The sequence below is a fragment of the Manis javanica genome, chromosome 8 (assembly GCF_040802235.1).
Source record: "Manis javanica isolate MJ-LG chromosome 8, MJ_LKY, whole genome shotgun sequence".
In the NCBI taxonomy this organism is placed as follows: domain Eukaryota; kingdom Metazoa; phylum Chordata; class Mammalia; order Pholidota; family Manidae; genus Manis; species Manis javanica.
This window is the reverse complement of record NC_133163.1, coordinates 8,332,406-8,352,441: the sequence shown is the minus strand read 5'-3', so window position 1 is coordinate 8,352,441 and position 20,036 is coordinate 8,332,406. Positions and strand designations below refer to the sequence as shown.

Here is a 20,036-nt window from a genome sequence, read left to right as displayed (position 1 = left end):
CCTTGGTGTTACATTATCAATGGGCTTAAGCAATCAATGCTTAAATGTGTATTTACTACATGTAAAGATACGTAACATTTTTGTTTCAGAAGTGAATGTAATTAGATTCTTATGTTCTTTAGTACCTATTTCTATTTTATTAAAGCACCTCTTTGTAACTGAGGTAATTAGATTTTTTAAAACCCTTGATTCAGATTTTCTTTTAAAACTCCTGTCTACATGGTAGTACTGATATTTGGAACAACTAGGGCATAGTTTAAGTACATTTTACTTTGATTCTGTTTTTTAAGATAGTAGCTATCTAGATATAATTTAGAATATAAAAAGAATCAATGATCTGAAATTCATTGTTCAGTCCAAAAATTCTATTTATCAAATAAAGTTTAACTGCAATGTCATCACCAGTAATAGCTACTCTTAACATTTTAGTTTATTTATTTATACACAGATTATTCAGTGCACATGTGTAACCACATATAATTATTTTTTTAAGTTTTTTGGTGATAGCATTTTGTGACCTGCTTTTTGTGGTGCTTACTATTGGGACCATCTATCCAAATTACATGACACTATATAATACTAAGTGACTCCTTAGTATTTCTTTGTATGGCTACAGTATCACTGAATTTATCCTCTATTTGACATCATTTAGATTATTTCTAAGTTGCCAATAATAAAATAACACTTTTCTTGTTTTTATAAGTAACAGATGGCTAGAAATCTAGTTCTATGAATCTTTTCTTTGGACTCTTTTATTAGTAGCTTTTTTTTAGTTAACTGCTACTTGTACAGCACTGTATCAGTGTTTTTCTGTATTTAATGACACAGTAACCCATAGGTATTGTCTCTTTTATAGAAGAAACAACAGTGGTTATAAAACTTGCCCAAGGTCATGTAGTATGAGATGTGAATTGGACCTAGATCTAAATGCAAAGTACGGATTTATGTCTTTGTAGTATGTTCTGTCTTTATCTTTTATTGGAAAGTTTTGACAGAATAGTCATGATTTCTTGGCACTGAAGTCTCTTGTGCCAAACGATATAGATACAGAGGTAAGGCGAAAGCAGCTTAATGCTGTTTTTATGTTCAGACCAACTGGTTAAAACCTTCACATTTCACAGATTATCTTCAACAGTGGCCTGTTACCCCACAAATGTTTGATCACCTGATCAGAGTTGAGTGTAATTTACTTACCAGACAAATCTTTCTCTGCTGGAGAGTGAGATTGGTAGCATTTTTGCACAGGAAAGATGCTTATTTTGAGTACTAGAAAATTTCTTTCACAACTTCATAAACAAGTGGCATTACTTTCTCCTCCTCTTCTGCCATATCTCTTCCTCCCCATTTGCTCAACATTGATTTATGTATACAAGTGGTATCTTTGTAGTGCTAAATCAAAGATTAGAATGCCTTGTCATTTGGGGAGGTGGAGCGTGCACCTGCATGTGCGTGTGCACGCCTGCGCACACACTCAGTTACGGGTTTTTGCCAATAATGAAAAATTATTCCCATTAAAATGTTTCTCTATGTAAGTGAACACTGAAGTTAAAAGTGTTCTGAGAAAAAAAAGCAGAAATAATCAAATTGATATTATAATACACTGATTGCAAACATGGAAACTTAAGTCACTTAAGAAATAAACTTTCTTCACATAGAACCATTCAGTATTTTTAGCTATACTTCAGTTTTCTACATTATAATAGTAACTACTTTTGAGTGCTTTGATTTTTAAAAAGCAGAACTAACATTAGGATTTGTATGTGGATATTAGAAATTATATCCACATTCAGAAAAGTATTTCTTCTTTTTTCACAGAATAATTTCCCCTATTAAATGTACATTTTATAATTTTGACTTGGAGTTAGAGCAGTAGAAATCTCTTGCTTTTGAAAAAGGCTTGTTTATTTACATATAGTTAGGAGTTGGACTAAATTATACTTGATAACTTTTTGAAATTACACAATTTTATGTTCATTGTAGATTAATTAAAAATCTGTAAACAAAAAATTACTTCTAATCCCACTACCTAGAGATATTCATTGCTAGTGTCCCGCATGTTTATTGTTAAAGGACTTTTTTTCTAATATGTATGTGTATATGTTTATAGTCCTCTGATGTGACATCCATGTGTTCTTATATACTTTGTAGTTTGCAATTTGTCTTACATTCAGTGTGCATATTTAATGTAGCATTTGTTTTTTGTCTTTCCCCACAGAAGAACTATAGTTAAGTTGAAGTCAGGAAGTATGTGTCTCCCAAATCTTTTCATTTTATAGTCAGCAAGACTCTTCTGATTTCATAAATTTATTGATTTGTGCTTTTTAGTAGAAATTATCAGTTAAGTAAAGATGTTTATGTTTCAAAGGTCTGGTTAAAATAAAGATATATTTGATTAAATATTTTATTAATTGCAGCATTCAGCGGAAGGTGTCAGATTGACACCTCTGAATGATAGCAGCCTTGACTTCTCTATGGACAGTGATAACAGCATGTCTGTGCCTTCACCTACTAGTGCTACGAAGACCAGTCCATTGAACAATTCTGGCAGCTCTCAGGGGTAAGGAAAAAGGGAACAGAAGTGGAGTGGCTGTTTACTAAATACTAGATATATTCTTTTGTTGCTAAAGTCATCTATTTAGAATAGTATTTTTATTTTATTTTCTGATTTTTTAAAAAGAGCAATTTAACTACTAGTTTTGGGAAGTAAGTTTTATCTTTGATTTACTGTGTCATACTTGTATTCCATTTTTGGAACACGTATGTCATAATTCAGAGAGGAGTGAATATTAGTGCCAACTCCTCTCCAATTTTCTAAACAGACGGTTCCTGGCTTATTATGGTTCAGCTTATGATTTTTAAACTTTTACATTGGTGAAAAAGCAATACTTATGGAGTACGAACTGTACTTCAAATTTTGATCTTTTCCTTGGCTCGCGATATGCACTGTGATACTGTCTCTCATGCTGAGCAGCAGCAGTCAGCTTCTCCATCACGAGGGCAACAGCTGGTAAACAGCTATTCCAAATGGGAGGATTTCATTCTTTTTATGGCTTAGTAGTAGTCCATTGGGTGGGTATATGTACCTTACCGTTTTTATTCATTCATCCATTGATGGACACAGTGTGCTTCCCTTTCTTGGCTATTGTAAATAATGCTGTAATAAACATAGGGGTGCATATATCTTTTCAAAGTCGTCACTTTGTTTTCTTCAGATAAATTCCCAGAAGTAGCATTAAGGCATTGTATTGGTATTTCTATTTCTTTGAGAAACCTCCATACTGTTTTTCATAGTGACTGCAACAATTTGCAGCCCCACCAGCTGTGTACAAGGGTTCCCTTTCCTCCATATCCTTGCCAACACATGTTAGTGCTTGTCTTGTTTATAATAGCTGCTCTGGTGTGAGGTGGTGGTATATCATTGTGGTTTTGATTTGTGTATCTCTGATGATTTATGATGTTGAGCATCTTTTCATGCTTCTGTTGACCATTGTAGCTCTGGGAGAGGGGGGTTCCCCGCCTGGGGCAAGTTCCTGTGAATCAGATCAGATGAGACTGAAGGAAGACAAGAAAAAGGGATTGGAAATGAGAGGGTGTTTATTCTCATGGCTGTTTCTCTCCCTGCCGTGCTCTGCTCCAAACCGGGGCTGCTCGGCTCTCTACCGCTCGGTGCGCCCCATCTCCTCTCGCTCAGCTGTGCTACCAGTCTCTCTCAGGCTGCCCTGCACTCATCTCCCTGTCGCCCCTTGCCCCAGGAGGAACTCCATGGGCGGGTCCCTGGAGGTTACCTGACCAATTACACACCAGGAATGGAGGGGAAGAAAGAATAGCTGCTACTCTCCACCTCTTACCCGGGACAGGCAACCCCATGCTCAGCAGCTCTGCCACCGGTAAACATCACATTAATGTGCAAACAGGCTCTTGTGTGTATATACAGTGGGTATATCAAGGCCGGGCAAGAATCCTGTTTAGAAAGCTCCATTTACCCAACAACCATCTTTATGTTTTCTTTGGGAAAATGTCTATTCATGTCCTCTGCCCATTTTTTAATCAGGTTATTTGTTTTTCTGGTGTTGAGTCATATGAGTTCTTTGTATATTTTGGATATTAGCTCCTTATTGGATATATCATTTGCAAATATTTTCTCCCATTCAGTAGGTTGCTTTTTCATTTTAATAGTTTCCTTTACTGTGCAGAAGCTTTTTAGTTTGATACAGTTCCACTTATTTTTGCTTTTGTTTTCCTTGCCTGGGGAGACATATCCAGAAAAAAATTACTGTTGACAATGTTGAAGAGTTCACTGCCTATGTTTTCTTCTAGGATTTTTATGGTTTCAGGTCTTACATTTAAGTCTTTAATCCATTGTGAGTTTATTTTTATGTATGCTGTAAGTGAAACAGTTTCATTGTTTCACATGTGATGTCCAGTTTTCCCAGCATAATTTATTGAAGAGACTTTCTTTTCTCCATTGTTTATTCTTGCCTTCTTTATCATATATTAAATGATTGTATAAGCATGGGTTTATTTCTGGGCTGTCTAGTCTGTCCCATTGATCTATGTGTCTATTTTTGTGTTAGTACATACTATTCTGATTACTGCAGTTTTGTAGTATAGTTTGAAGTGGGGGCACATGATATCTACAACTTTGTTCTTAAGATTACTTTGGTTATTCATGGTCTTTTGTGGTTCCATACAAATTTTAGATTATTTTCTATAGTTGTGCACTATGCAGTTGGTATTTTAAGAGGGATTGTATTGAATCTATAGATCACTTTGTGTAGTATGGACATTTTAGCAATAGTCTTCCTACCCAAGAACATGGAATAGCTTTCCATTTATTTATCCCATTTTCAGTCTTTCATCAATGTCTTACAGTTTTCAGAGTACAGGTCTTTCACCTCCTTGGTTAGGTTTATTCCTAGCTATTTTATTCTTTTTGATACATTTGTAAGTGGGATTATGTTTTAAATTTCTCTTTCTGCTGGTTTGTTATTTGTATATAAAAATGCAACCAATTTCTTTATATTGATTTTGTATCCTGTGTCTTTACTGGATTTATCTAATAATCTCAGTATTTTTTTGGTTGTGTCTTTAGGGTTTTCTGTGTATACAGCATCATGTCATTTGTAAATAGTGACGATTTTACTTTTTACTTACCAATTTAGATGCCTTTTGTTTCTTCTTGTCTGATTACTGTGGCTGGACTTCCAGTACTATGTTGAATAAAAGTGGTAAGAGTGGGCATCTTTGTCTTGTTGTTGATCTTAGAAGAAAAGCTTTCAGTTTTTCACCATTGATCATGATGTTAGCTGTGGTTTCTCGTATGTGGTCTTTATTATGTTGAGATGTGTTTTTCCTCTTTGCCCATTTGGTTGAGTATTTTTATGAGTGAATGCTGAATTTTGTCAAATGCTTTTTTAACATCTATTGAGAAGATCATATGTTTTTTATCCTTCCTTTTGTTAATATGATTTATTTATCACATTGATTTGCCAATATTGAACCATCATTGCATTCCTAGAATAAGTCTTATTTGGTCATGGTGAATGATCTGTTTAATGTATTTTTGAATTTGGTTTGCTAATATTTTGTTGATTTTTGCATCTGTGTTCATGAGGCATATTGGTCTATAATTTTCTTTTTTTATAGTTTCTTTTGTTTTGATATCAAGGTGATGCTGGCTTTGTAGAATGGATTTGGAAACTACTCTTTTTGGGATAGTTTGAGAAATAGGTATTAATTCTTCTTTAAACGTTTGGGGGAATTCTCCTGTGAAGCCATCTGGTTCTGGTCTTCTGTTTGTTGGGAATTTATTGATTACATTCAGTTCCTTTACTAGTAATTGGTCTGTTCAGATTTTCTGTATCTTCCTGGTTTAGTATTGGAAGATTGCATGTTTCTAGGAATTTTTATCTGTTTCCTCTAGGTTGTCCAATTTGTTGGCATATGATCCTTCATAGTAGTCTTGTGTAAATATTTGTAGTTCTGTGGTGTCAGTTGCGAGTTTTCCTTCATTTCTGACGTCTTTTTTTATTTGAATCCTATCTCTCTTTTTCTTGATGAGTCTAGCTTTACAGGTTTATCAGTTTTATCTTTCCAGAGATTCAGCTTAGTTTCATAGATCTTTTGTATTTTTTTAGTCTCTATTTCATCTGTGCCCACTCTGCTCTTTATTATTCCCTTCCTTCTACTAACTTTGGCCTTGTTTGTTCTTTTGTAGTAAGGTTAGATTGTTTTGATATTTTTCTTGTTTCTTGAGGGAGGCCTGTATCACTATAAACTTCCCTCTTAGAACTGCTGTTGCTGAGCCCCAAAGATTTTGAACCATTGCTTTTGTATTTTCATTATTCTCCAAGTATTTTGTGATTTTCTTTTTGATTTTCTTGATCCATTGGTTCATAGCATGGTTTTTAGCCTCCCTGTGGTCATGTTTTGTTTTTTTTTCCTCCAAGTTCTTCCCTTGTAATTGTGTTCCAGTTTCATACTGTTGTGGTCAGAAAAGATGTGTGGTATGATTTCAGTCTTTTAAAATTTATCGAGATTTGTTTTGTGGCCTAACATTATCCTGGAGAATGTTTATGTGCACTTGAAAAGAGTGTGTATTCTGCTGTTTTTAGATGTAGTATTCTGTGTATATCTAATAAGTGCATTTACTGTAGCTTGTGGTTCAAAGCCACGGTTTTCTTATTCATTTTCTGTCTGAATGATCTATCCACTGATGTAAGTAGGGTGATTAAAGGCCCCTACTACTATTGTATGGCTATCAATTTCTCCCTTTATGTCTGTTAATACTTGCTGTATATATTTATAAGCTTCTCTGTTGGGTGCATAGTTACTTAAAGTTATATCTTCATGTTGAATTGAGCCCTTAATCATATAATCCTCTTCTTTGTTTCTTGTTACAGTCTTATTTTTAAAGTCTGTTTTATTTCATAAAAGTACTGCTACCCCAGCTTTTTTTTTTTTTTTTCCATTTCTATTTGCATGAAATCTCTTTTCCCTTCCCTTCAGTTTCAATCTGTGTCTTTAGATCTGGAGTATCTTGAAGGCAGCATGTAGATGGGTCCTGTTTTTTATTCCATCACCCTATGTCTTTTGATTGGAGCATTTATTCCATTTATATTTAAAGTAACTATTAATACGTCCCATAGTTATTGTAATTTTGTTAAATATTTCCTCATTTTTTTTTTGTTCCTCTCTGACCCTTTCTTCTCTTACTCTCTTCCTTTTTGCATGATTTTTTTTTAGTGTTAGGATATTCCTTCCTCTTTTATTAATTTTTGTTTGTTGTATAGATTTTTGGTTTGTGGTTACTGTGGGGTTCATATGTTAGGACCTACCTACACATTAACAGTCTGTTAAATTGATGGTTGCTTTAGTTTGAATACATTCTAACAGCACTGCATTTTTTATATACCCTCTCCCCATTTTATATATATATATATGACTTATATACATCTTTTAATTGAGTGGTTCCCTTAAACTAATTTTTAGGAGTCATTGATTTTCTTCTTTTGTATTTTAACCTTTATAGTGGCTTTTCAGTGATTGATCTACTACCTTTGCTGTGTATTTACTTTTACCAGTGAAAAATTTTTCTTTTCATAATTTTTTTCATCCAGTTATAGCCTTAAAGAAGTACCTTTAGCATTTCTTGTAAGGGTGGTTTAGTCATTGCAAACTTCTTTAACTTATGTTTATCTGAAAGCTCTTTATCTGTCCTTAAGTTCTGAAGGATAACTTTTCTGGGTAGAATATTCTTGGCTGTAGGTTTTTTTCTCTTTCATTCCCTTCTGGTCTGTAGAGTTTCTGCTGAAAAGTCAGCTGATAGCCTAGTGGGGTTTCTCTAATTCATGACTCATTGTTTTTCCCTTGACGCTTTTTAAGATTCTCTATTTTTCTTTGATCTTTGACATTAATTATTATGTGTCTTGTTGTGGACCTTTTTGAGTTCATCTTTTTTGGTGCTCTTTATGCTTCCTGGACCGGGATGTCTGTTTCCTTCTCCAGGTTAGGGAATTTTCTGCTGTTATTTTTTTTTAAAAGTTTTCAAGAGGCAGAAATTTTAGGGAGAATTTTGTTATTTGTATAAAAAGCCTTTTGTACTTTGAGTTTACACTTAATGTATGTAAAATAGGTATACATAGTAAGTGATTTTAGAAATGTATTAGTTCCTTCAATATCTGTGAATAAAAACTCTGAAATTTAAGTTTATGATTGTGTATATTCTTAACAGATACTGAGTATTCATTATGTACCAGTCACTTTGCTAGGTATCTCAGATTTCCTCCTGCATCTGTGGTGGTTCTCTTGCCAGCTCTCCTTTTCTGTTTAATCATTAGATGTTTGTGACCTTGAGGGTTCTCTCCTCAGTCTTTTATTCCATCTTTGTATTCTCTCTAGAGGTGCAGTATCACCTTCTCTGTTGACTTCATTTATTTTTATTTAGTACCAGTGAGGTCAAAACCTTTAATAAGCTGACTGCATGCAAATGTCACGGAGGCACCAAAAATCTAAGTCCTCTAGTGTTACCTACCCTTTCATGGTATCATCTTTCAGCAGTTGGAGTGTGAGCTGTAACTGAGAGGGAGAGTAAATACAGAGAACTTTTTCCTTTAATTTTTCTTCTAGGAGGTAATAAAAATGAGATTGGAGTACTAAAGTACAGGATTTGTTTGAGACAGAATAGTTGAAGAAATAGAGTAAAGCAGGGGTGATTTGAATTTCCTGGGATGATGGGAGGGAGTGGGAATCAGAACATAGAAGTGGGGATTGGGCTTTGAGAGCCTGTGTTGTTTACCTGGGCCACTGGATGGGCTGTTAGGGTTTTATGAACCCTTAGAGTTTGTATGTGGGAGCTTTCCGTTTCTCAGACCATTTACTTGTTTATAGCTTTTGGTAGGATTTTCTTATATACCAAGTAAGTTAAGTCTGTTACCCTGAAACAGAGAAGGACAGATTTTTTAGAACTGTTCTGTGTAATATTGTAGTCACTAGCCACATATGACAATTAATATTAAATAAGATTAAATATTCAATTTCTCCCTAGCCATATTTTAAGTGCAGAGTAGCTGTGTACACTAGCTACCATATTGGATAGTGCATATGTAAAACATTGTTACAGAAAGTTGTCAGACAGCACTGCCTAGAAATGTTTGTATGCTTTGGATTAGTTAATTTTATCAAATCCAGTTACTGATTTATACAAATGAAAAGTAAAATTGAATCATAATAGTTTAGAAAATAACTTCTGCAGATAATAAATTTTGTCACTGAATTTTAGTTTGTATTTCTCTCTTTGCTGCTTTCCTTTTTCTTTTTTCTTTTTTTTTTTTTTTTGTTTTTTTTAGCAGAAACAGTCCTGCTCCAGCTGTAACAGCAGCATCTGTGACCAACATACAGGCTACTGAAGTTTCTGTGCCACAAGTAAATTCCAGTGAAAGCTCAGGGGGTAAGGAGATCAGTTTTGACAGGCTTGAGAATACTTACATTTGGTTTGTGTCTTCATTTTGAAAGATGGCTTTATTTGTTGATTAAATAGTTTGAGTTCAGTTTTCTAATGCCATTTTATTTGCATGTAAAATTATCAATGAAATCATATTCAGAAACATAAAGCTTTATTTATAACTTGATGTTGGTATGATTTAATTTTACATCAAACACTTCCTACTTAGGTACATCGAGTGAAAGCATTCCTCAAACTGCCACACAACCAGCCATTTCACCACCACCAAAGCCTACGGTCTCCAGAGTTATTTCTTCAACACGTCTGGTAAACCCACTACCTAGACCTTCAGGAAATGCAACAACAAAAGTACCTAATCCTGTAGCAGGAGTCAAGAGGACATCCTCACCCCATAAAGAAGAGAGCCCCAAGAAAACCAAAACTGAAGAGGTATCTATCTATCAGTTAGCCATGGGAATACCATCTTGCCTGTTTTAAAATCCAGTGGAAGAAAACCTTTGAGTCAGAATTGAGAAGCAGCAAGGAGGAAAGCTTTTTGAGATAGTGCTTTAGAGCCGTAGTTTCTCTTCACCTTTTTCTGTTCTTCTCAGTAACTACCTCTTTGTACAGCTTTGTCTCTCATTTAAGCTTCTATATAGCATTTCTGGTGTGTAACACAATTTAGCATGGACTTACATATTATCTTAATTTTAACTATGTCTTTTGTGCATACTGATCCTTTGATAGCCCTTTTGGGCACAGTTCTGTAATCCAAATGGAGTTTTGGAGCTTCTACAGTATATGGGAGGTTCTCAGGGAATTCTTAATTGAATGACCAGAGTTGCAAAATCAGACTTATTTGGGGACCAGGTGTGGTTATTTCCTTCAATCCTTTAGGAAATAGTCTCAGAATACTTTCACTTTTTATAGTGACTGGTTTACCTTGTCAAAGTCTCAGTTCTAGGAAAATTATTAAAAGTGTACATTGATTTTGGTGTGTGTCTTAATATAGAAGTGGCTTTGTTACACAATTTCATTGCTCCTTGGAGTCATTCTCATGTTGTTTTCCTGTTAGTGAGACATTGACCATTGCTCCACTGATGACAGTCCAAAGACAACAATTTAGTTAGAATTTTTGGCTGATAATTTGCTATTTAGGAGCTTACTCATTACATCATTACATCAAAGTTTCTTTTAGAATGGGGGGAAAAAATCTAGATTTCTCAGGAGGTGTTTTGATCTGTGGTAGTGAAAAATTATTCTCTCTAATTTATAAGAGTCCTGTTCCCTAGCTTGTTCTGAAGGCTTTTGTTTTTTGACTTCTTTTGAAATAGTCATTATTAAGTAAATACTTGATGAATTTTGTCACTGATGATGCTAAATGAGAATGAAAAGTAGGTATAGTATACCATATTTTGCAATGTGTATCTTGAAAACCATTTGTGTGTAGTTACCTTTTAGGCGGTGATTTTCAATCTCAGTTGTACAGAATTGCTTTTTCACTTTTTTTGTTTTTAATACAGATCTTGAAGCCTCCTCTAGATACACTGAATCAGAGACTCTCCAGAACTTAGGCCTGGGAATATTTTATTAAACACCCCAGTGTTTCGTGATTGTGTTGTACAGCAACCTAAAAATCTACTAGTTTTGGTGTCATTCCACATTCGCTCTATTGATACTTGTTTGGGGTTATCAGAGCATTTTAGAATTCACATTTCTTTCTACCTGAGTAAATTATATGGAAGCATAACTCTAGATCCCTATTCAATCTGTTTCCTTACTGTTAATAGCTTAATTCCTTAATGATGGTTCCCTGAGAGCTCTGACTAAATGTGTGCCAGCTCAATATTTGTCATTTCATTTGTACTTACTTTGGTAGGAAACATTCACATTTACTGTCTAGTTTAGAGAGGCAACAGTAATACAGAAAATTTACAGTATACATTCAAGTAAAGAGAATCACTTCATGCACCCATGTACTCATCATGCAGCTTCAGGGATAATGAACTCAGCCAGTCCCTATACCCTTAATTCTTTTAGCCTCTTTCATTTCCATTATTTAGATGCAAAATCCAGATACATCATTTCATTAGTATTTTTTAAATCCTATGTCTAAAAGATAAGGATAATAAAAAAGAAATAAACTGAATTATAAAAAATAAAAGTATAAAAGAAACTTAACCCACTTATAGAAATCAACAACAGTTATTAATATCAAATATCTAGTGAGTGCTCAAATGTTCCTGATTGTGTCATTGATTTTTTACAAAAATAGTCTTTATTTGTTTAATTCTGTGACACCCCTGTATAGCAATTGATGGCTCATTAGATATCCTTTAAAATACAGGTTTATGCCCCTTTTGTTCTTAAAAGTATTTTGTTCTGTGTTTTCTCACAGTCTAGGTTTTGCTTATGGCAGCTCCATGAAATTAACTGACAAAAATAGAATTTTTAAGATATGGAAGGTATCTTAGGATCTTAGGTTACCTCATAGGCTAATCTCATTTCCCAGAAGAGCAACTCAAGGTCCAGGGGCTTTCCCATTTACAAGCTACTTAAAGCCTGAGCCATGATTTGAACTCAGCCTAAAATCTCATGGTGCTAAAGTTGAAGGAGATTGTTATTAATATCCTAATTTTGAAGCTCTACTAAACTGGGTCTTTTATTCTCTGATAATGAGTACTTGTTATTAGAAATTTGATCAAACCAGAAAGAAACACTGGTCCTACTGAATAATACATTAACATGTATGTTGATAGGAGGGTTTTAATTATTAGCAGGTAGTTTATTTCTGTTTAATTTGCATCGTATTCTAAAGCTTTTCAAATACATATAAATGGTAGGAATGTATGATAAAAATAGAAGAGAGTTTACCCTATCTACCTGGGTTATGTGGCTAAATGAATATATATGTTAAAAACTTTCCATGGAAAATTTCAAACACTTACAAAATTATAATGAACAGTAATGTTTGCATCATTTAGCTTCAGCTGTTAATAACTCATAGCTGGCCTTGTTTCATCTACATGTCTGCTCCCTTTGTTATGAAGCAAATCTCAGATATGTTGTTTCAACCATAAATACTTCAGTGTGTATCTAAAAATAAGGACTTCAAAAAAACATAACTACTGTAGGTTATCACCATATATATATATATATATATATATATATATCTTTTTTTGGGGGGGTGTATATATTTACTGATACAATAATTCTTTAGTGTCACATGTCTAGTCAGTGTTGAAATTGGTCCAGTTGTGACTTACATCACTATTTCTTAAGTTTGTATGTTTGTATGTTTAATCCTTACTGGAGTTGATTGATATTGCTGTCAAATCTCAACTACTCTATGCGTTAGCTTGTGGTTCCTATGTCTTGCTTGAAACTACATTTTAAGTTAAATTTCAGTTCTATGAAGTAAATTAGAGAAATTGGTGTTACAATTGTTTTTCTTAAAGTGTTTATTTCAAGTCACTGCAGGAATGGGAAAGTACAGCCATTCTTGGCTTCCTGTTTCCTCTCTTCATCAAATATGAGTTGTTATTGAATAGAATTTTAATAAATTAAAAAATTAAGACCTGAGGAAAGCATTTCTCAAACCTATTCTTCCCAATGTTAGTAGGTCTTACTAAAGCAGGGTAATTCTGTTTCGGTAAGTTAAGAGAAGAACTTCTCAGAAACTTCTATGTGCTAATGTGTGTGTCACTCTCCCAGAATAGGGGCAATAGTATTCCAAGTTCCTAAATAGTTCATCAGGTGATTCTTTTTTTTTTTTTTTCCTTCCTTACAAAAAATATTTTATGAACTTAGTGTTTTGTGGGATGTTCTTTAGGTTGTATTAATCAACAATAACGGTTTTCTTCATATTCTAATTTTGTTAGATACTGAAGCCAGATTGAATTCGTTAACATGAAAACAAAATTTTCTTAAGTGAGCCCAGTAATCTATTTTAAGGCCAAAATTGATTTTACAGGTTCAATTATTTTATAATTTTAAAAAAATTGTGAATTAAAGCATTGATTGGCAAATAATCTAAATTTTTCATTTGAGAGAATAAAGCTTTTTTTTTTAAAAACAGGATGAAACAAGCGAAGATGCTAACTGTCTTGCTTTGAGTGGACATGATAAAACAGAAACAAAGGTATACTAATTTAGCCTTGGAATCAATATAATTAAGAGTACAGAAGATTCAATAGAAATGTCTCTAGAATATTATACTGTATTTTGTTCTACAGGTTTTAGGTTGTTTTCAGTATTGTTTTTAGAGAGGTGTTTGTCCCTTTTTGATGTTAATTTATAGTGCTGAAATTGAACTCAAATATTTGAGGTCCTGCTTAATGTAAGGTGATCTGGGTGGACACTGAATGGGATAGAGTGATGAGTGAGACATACTCCATAATTTTAAAGGATCTTAAAATTAAGTAGAAAAGATAAAGAGGTTGAAATTATTAATTATCTTTTCAAAGAAAGTCAGAGTAATTGAGGGTAGTGAGGGACAAGGGCAGTGAGATGGCTATTCTGACTGCAGAAAAAAGGTCTCATAGAGATGACGTAGTACTTGAGGTGGTCCTTGAAGAGTTCATAAGGTTGTCAATCCAAGATGAAAAGGTCATGTCACTGTTGGGATGAGAATATGCTAAGTTTATTAGGGAACCAGATTTTGGCAGAAGATTCTGGGTAGAATCCAGGGTACATGAGGCTTGAGACAAGGTAGGCAGGGTGGGAGAGATAGGCTTAGTCACACCATATTAGATCTTAAATGTCATTTTTTTCAGAAACTGAGATGTACTGGAGGCTTTCAACTTTTTCCTCCTTATTGTAGAAAAATTGGAAATTCAGATTCCCATGTTATTGATATTTTCCTTGATGTATGTTATAATACTATAATATAGATTTTATGTACTTATATATTTTACAATATTTCCATGATATTAACATATTTCCATGATGTTGAGGAATTCATTTGCTCTTTTAGCAAGTATTTTTTGGTGTCTTTGTAGATTTTGAATGAATACATGCATACCCGTGCCTTTTGCCAATTGTTCCTGTCATTATATAATTTACAAAATGTTACATTAATAGCTGCATAGAATACTGTCTTAAGACTGTTCCCATAATTTATTCAACCGTTCCCTATTGTTAGCAGTTGTTTCTGTTAAACAAAGAAACTGATCTTTCCTACTGTAGTATTGACCATGAAATACCTGCCATCCATTTATGTTCATTTCGTTGGGGTAAATTAATGGAAGAGAAGTTACCGAGGCAATGGTGTGCTTACTTTTAAAACTTGGTATGTATATATTGCCAAGCTTGCCTCAGAAAGGCTGCACTTCATTTCGACCTCTTAGACCCTGTTACCCTTTTCAGTTTCATAGGAGAAAATTGGTATTTTATGGTTTTTGATACTGTATGTATTATATAAAAACTCAGATTTTTGTTTTTCCTTTATTATATATATATTGTTTTCTGTTGTGCACTGCTTTTAGAAAAGTTGAGAATAGTGGTTGATGTGTATTTTCTGATTATCCTTAGAGTAGATTCAGTGTGTTAATTATTGAGGAGGGGAAGAGAAACAAGGAAGAATGTTTCAGAGACATTTTCTACTTTGAACTAAAAATGGGAGTGGGAGCAATTTTTGTGCTTTTAGATAATTTTATTGAATAGTTTTATTTTTTTCTTCTCATAGCCAAGAGCTTGAGTTTATATTCTGTTAATTATTGTCTGGGCAACATTTTATAATGTGCCTGTGCTTGCCTTTAATTATTGTTTGCTTAAAATGTCCAAGTTGGAGCTAGTTGGAAAGTCATGAGATATTTTGTCCATGCCTTATAAGACTGAAGTAGGCAAATAAAATTTATGTGTATCTTAAATGGTGAAATAACCTACAATGAGGCTTAATGGATCATTAATGTAGTCACATCTCTCTCTTGATCCCTCCTGTCTTCCAATTTGTCCTCTTTATTAGCCACCAAACCCAGTTATGTTCTTTTATTCTTTTTTAAGTCTGTTTCCTCCCCCATCCTCTTTGTCTCACAGGAACAACTTGATACAGAGACAAGTACAACTCAATCAGAAACTCTTCAGACAGCGGCTTCTCTGTTGGCCTCTCAGGTACTAAGTGCAAAAAGCAAGGAGAGTTTTATAAATGTTGTTAAGATTAGTATGGTATAATGAATTAAAATGAGCATATACAGAAGACTACTGTTAAAGTTATTTTTATTGAAAGTAATTATTTACTAGCCTATAAATGTATTTATTATAGTTTAAAGGTAGAGCACTAGATTTGGTGGAAACCATTCTTTTACACTGTCAAGATGTTAACTCATCCCCTTATATATTATTTGATATTGCAAATCGTTTAAATCCTCACTAGTCACAATATGCCATGAGGTTTTATTTATATAGGTCAAAAATGGAAAACAATGATAACGAAAAACATTTTTCATGGATTTTTTTTACAAGGCTATTATGATCTTTTTACATTTAAATGTGTTTCTGCCTCACTTTTTACTTCTGATTTTCAGTTATTAATTTAATACAGCCCATACTTTAAAATTACTTCTTCATTTGTCCTAGAAATTCTGCTTGTGACAGTCCTTGCATATAGTAGTCACTTGGAATCTTTTTTTAAATTGATTTGTGAACCTTCATTTTCTTTGTGAAATAATTGTCTTCTTGAATCCTTTTAAATTGAATACGCTCTGCAAAGTCCAGGTCAAACTCTGACACAAAGTAAATATTTTATTTAAGTTGATGTTAAACTGCTTGACCTCTACAACTTGAGGTAACACTTGTTACATAGTCGTGTTGCTGAACTGGTAAAATGATACTTGCTGCTTTGTAGTTCAGAGTTATTTTAATGTGATAATTTTAAAATGTGTTTTTGCTAGCCGTGAACCAAGGCCCCCAAAGATAAAAATATCATGTTTATTTTCTGGAATGTCTTGTATTTCCATAACCTTAAATAAAATTTTTGGGAGAGGGAGGGAAGTAAAAACATTAGGAAATGTGCTTGATATTGATAGGTGCACAAACTTGTTTATCACACTTCAGCTGTCCTGTGTTGTGGCTGCATGTCTTTTGGTTTTCCTGATTACTCTGCAGGGATCTGCTCTCATAGTTCATCTTACTGAGTTCATTTCTATAGCGATTACTACCAATGTGTATTTGCCTTTTAGATATTTTTGTGAGGAAATAGAATTTTCTTTCTAATGAAAAGATTCCTAAGACCATTTTGAGAAAAGTCACTCAGTTACAAAAGAATGATTATGGTGATTAAAAAAAAATAGATCCTGCATTTGTTGATATAAGTGGCATATTTCTTTTGGGAGAAGTGATTATAATAGTGTAGTCATGTCTAATAAAGAAACCTTATTGTTTTGAGATAAACTTGAAATATTTATAGATGAAAGAATAAGATTTGGGATTTGCTTCAGAATACTCTCCGAGTGAAGGTGGGAGGACAGTGGATTGGTTTTGAATTGGGAGTTGATGAAGCTGGGTAATGAATACACAGGGATTCATTATGTCAATTCTCTACTTTTATATATGTCTGGGATTTTCCACAATAAAACATTTAAAATTCATCTCTCTGTTTTTGAATGTTAAAAAAATATTTGTGATTTAATGTTTCTTAACAAATAAAATGTCCCTAAAATTTAGAATAAGTAATTCAGTTACTGTTCAGTTGGATGGGTTCAATTTCATAATCTACAGAGTCAGCAAATAATAAATTTACTCGTAAGTGCTGCTCCTGTGTTCAAGGTGAGCTTCAAGTGTTCTCCCACATGGGGGCGCTCCAGTACCAGCCAATGTTGTAACTGGTAGAGTTAATACGAGTTTAACATGAAATTAATAATATGACAGGTCATTCTTAAGACTATGTCTATAAAAGCTGCAGTAGAGATAACTTAGGTGTTCTGTATATTGCTAAAATATTCCTGCTTAATTTGAAAATTTCTACAAGCATTGAACAGTAATTTTATAGTAGTAGTCGTGTATTTATACTCCATTTTAACAACATTTTAGGGTGTTTTTCTTTAAATTTTTAATGCTTATGATAAGGTCCCATCCATTTCTTAGGAGGGAAAGCAGTGGGAAAGTGAATGTCATTGTTACGTTGCAGTGCTTTGAACGATGTTGTGTTCTTTGCTCTTGTTCTCAGAAAACAGCCAGTACAGACCTTTCTGATATCCCTGCTCTTCCTGCGAATCCTATTCCTGTTATCAAGAATTCAATAAAACTGAGATTGAATCGGTAAAAACAACCTCAGGGGTCCATAAACAATATCTGCCAACTCAACCTGTTGTCTTCAAATGCTAAAAAAGGAGAATGGTGGGTACAAGACTAGGCATGACTGCAAATGGATTTAGGTTATTTTGGTGACCTCTCTTGCTGGGCTAATCAACACTTGATCGGAAGTCCAGGTTAGTATGTGAAGCCAGGAGTACTATTATTATTGTGTTAGCAACAGTTGCATTAACTATTTCAAAAAATTACTGCCTTCAGAAAAAGAAAAAAAACCTCAAGCTATATTTGTATTCATAATTGACATCTGGATTGGGTTTCTGTTTGATGCATTGTTTGGAAAATTTGCAATACAAACTGGCATAAGAATTCCTTGTTCTGATGATGCACTTTTATGTATTTTTTTTTTTATTAGAAAGTAGAACTAATTTTAGATTTTCAGCTTGATGGATTTTCATTTCTTCCTGAAGAATTTCCTTTACCATTAGTCTTCAAATTGGATGCCGTTGTGCAGTGGTGTATACTGTTAGACTTCAGAGAAGGGATAAGAGCACATCTAGTTCAGCCCCTGTGCGGTAGCTGTAACCCTTCAGAATGTCAGCTCTGGGGTATATATTTGACATTGAAAGAATAACTAGGAAATACTTGGTTCAGTGTGGTCATGATTAAGAAATGACATATTGGTTTTATTTGTAGTACTGTTTAGAGTGCATAAAAATCAGTGATGAGCCAACAGATATTTTTCTTTGAGCTTATTAAAGCTCTGTATTCATTTGCCTTCTATCTGCTGTCTTTGAAACAAAGCTTTTTGCTCCCTCTCTTTCTTTTTCCCTTTCTGCTTGTATGCATAAAGTAGCATTTCATAAAAACACAAAATGCCAGTCTTTTCTTAAGCCATGATGTGAAACGAATGATCCTGTGTCCACATGGCACAGAATACTTAATTTTGGTCCCATGGCTAAAATTTTAGGGTGACTAAAAGTAATGCCTGTGAAACATGATACCTATCTTGGATGGCCATTTGATCTCTAACTATGAGGAATTTTGTACACTCCACAGAATCCTGTCTATAGTAAAGTTGATTTTCAATTTTAAATGTAGGCTAAAAGGCATTTTCTCCAAGAATTTTAAAATGATTTTTATTTTTAAATGGCTGACCAAAATTTATCAGTAAATTTTACATGTAGAAACATTTTAAAAATCATTTCCAGCAAGCATTTAACATCTAGTCAGCTCTCTACTGCTTTTTCACTTTGTTTTAGCCTATCAGCAGGTTAGGAACTCCTTTGTTTAAAGAAAATAATTCCTCAAAATCAAGCAACAGAAAATATCCATCTTTACAAGGTCTGAGGGATGCCAGGTGTTGATGAACCTACTCTTTGTTTAATCTGGACAAAGCAGACCTAAGAGGTTTTTCTGATGAGCATGTTTCATGAATCCTCCATTGTGCTCCATTCTATCACATGTGCATTTTTCATGTTAACAATGCAGTTACTTAAACTCTTCCCCATCTTTCTAAATTAATTTTCCAAAGTTGGAGTGTAGTCTTTCTCCCCCTAGGCTATGCATTAATTGAGGCTTTCTTTTCACCATACTTTATAATGTCTAGTATACAACATTTTTTATAATGTCTAGTATACAACATTTCTACTTCCCACATCTTTGCTCTGCACAGTCACCTTGCCCTTCCTCCCACCACTTAAGAAAAAAGATGGTCATACTAACAGGTGAAGTGTACAAGGTGTCTGTGTGTTTTGTGTAGCTTCAGAGTTAGATTGAAATTGCCAGGCACAGATTTAGTCTTGTCATTTTGTTTACACATCGGGGAAAAAAATTCAGTTTATTAAATGTTTCATGTAACTGCACCCAAGTTTTACCAATCTGGAAACTTGGACCTTTTCTGTGTAGTGACTTTTTAATTCTAGATTTCATAACCTGGAGATCAGACTGTTGCTTTCGCATGATGTACGTAGTGTCTCATGACTGGAGTTTGCTTTGTTTTATAGTATCTGTACTCCTTGTATTTTTCAAGAGCTATTTTGTAAACAGATGATGTATTTCTCCATTGAAAACACAATAAAAAAGAAAAAAACAGCACAATCCCACAATTGACTGGTTTCTTTTGACTGACATTTTATTTCTTTTGTTTTCTCAGTTGTATAATTGGTCCTGCTTGTAAGTTTATAGTATGGCTCTAAGTGAAGATTTGCAAAAGAATTGGCTTTGGTTACATTTAGAAAAGGCTTGATTCTAGTTAATTTAAGCCATTAGCTGCAGCCTAATATTAACTAATATTTCACATTATCAGGTATCTATTTTTCATATAATTGATCATTAGGGAGGAAAA

The 20,036-nt window shown here is 33.7% G+C and overlaps 1 protein-coding gene across 2 annotated transcripts in view; it reads left to right on the top strand.

Annotated features, from left to right (window-relative positions):
• Window positions 1-19,789, top strand: part of PAPOLA (poly(A) polymerase alpha) — a 76,678-nt gene extending 56,889 nt beyond the window's left edge. Inside the window, exons 17-22 of one of the 2 annotated variants that reach the window (XM_073241888.1) lie at window positions 2,415-2,557; window positions 9,351-9,448; window positions 9,672-9,892; window positions 13,521-13,583; window positions 15,479-15,553; window positions 17,607-19,789. In XM_073241888.1, the coding sequence (XP_073097989.1) occupies window positions 2,415-2,557; window positions 9,351-9,448; window positions 9,672-9,892; window positions 13,521-13,583; window positions 15,479-15,553; window positions 17,607-17,702 (696 nt within the window). In that variant the 3' untranslated portion in view covers window positions 17,703-19,789. Of the gene's footprint in view, window positions 1-2,414; window positions 2,558-9,347; window positions 9,449-9,671; window positions 9,893-13,520; window positions 13,584-15,478; window positions 15,554-17,606 lie in introns of both variants that reach the window. The other variant, XM_073241887.1, reaches the window with a different exon arrangement.
• Window positions 19,790-20,036: the final 247 nt, after the last annotated feature.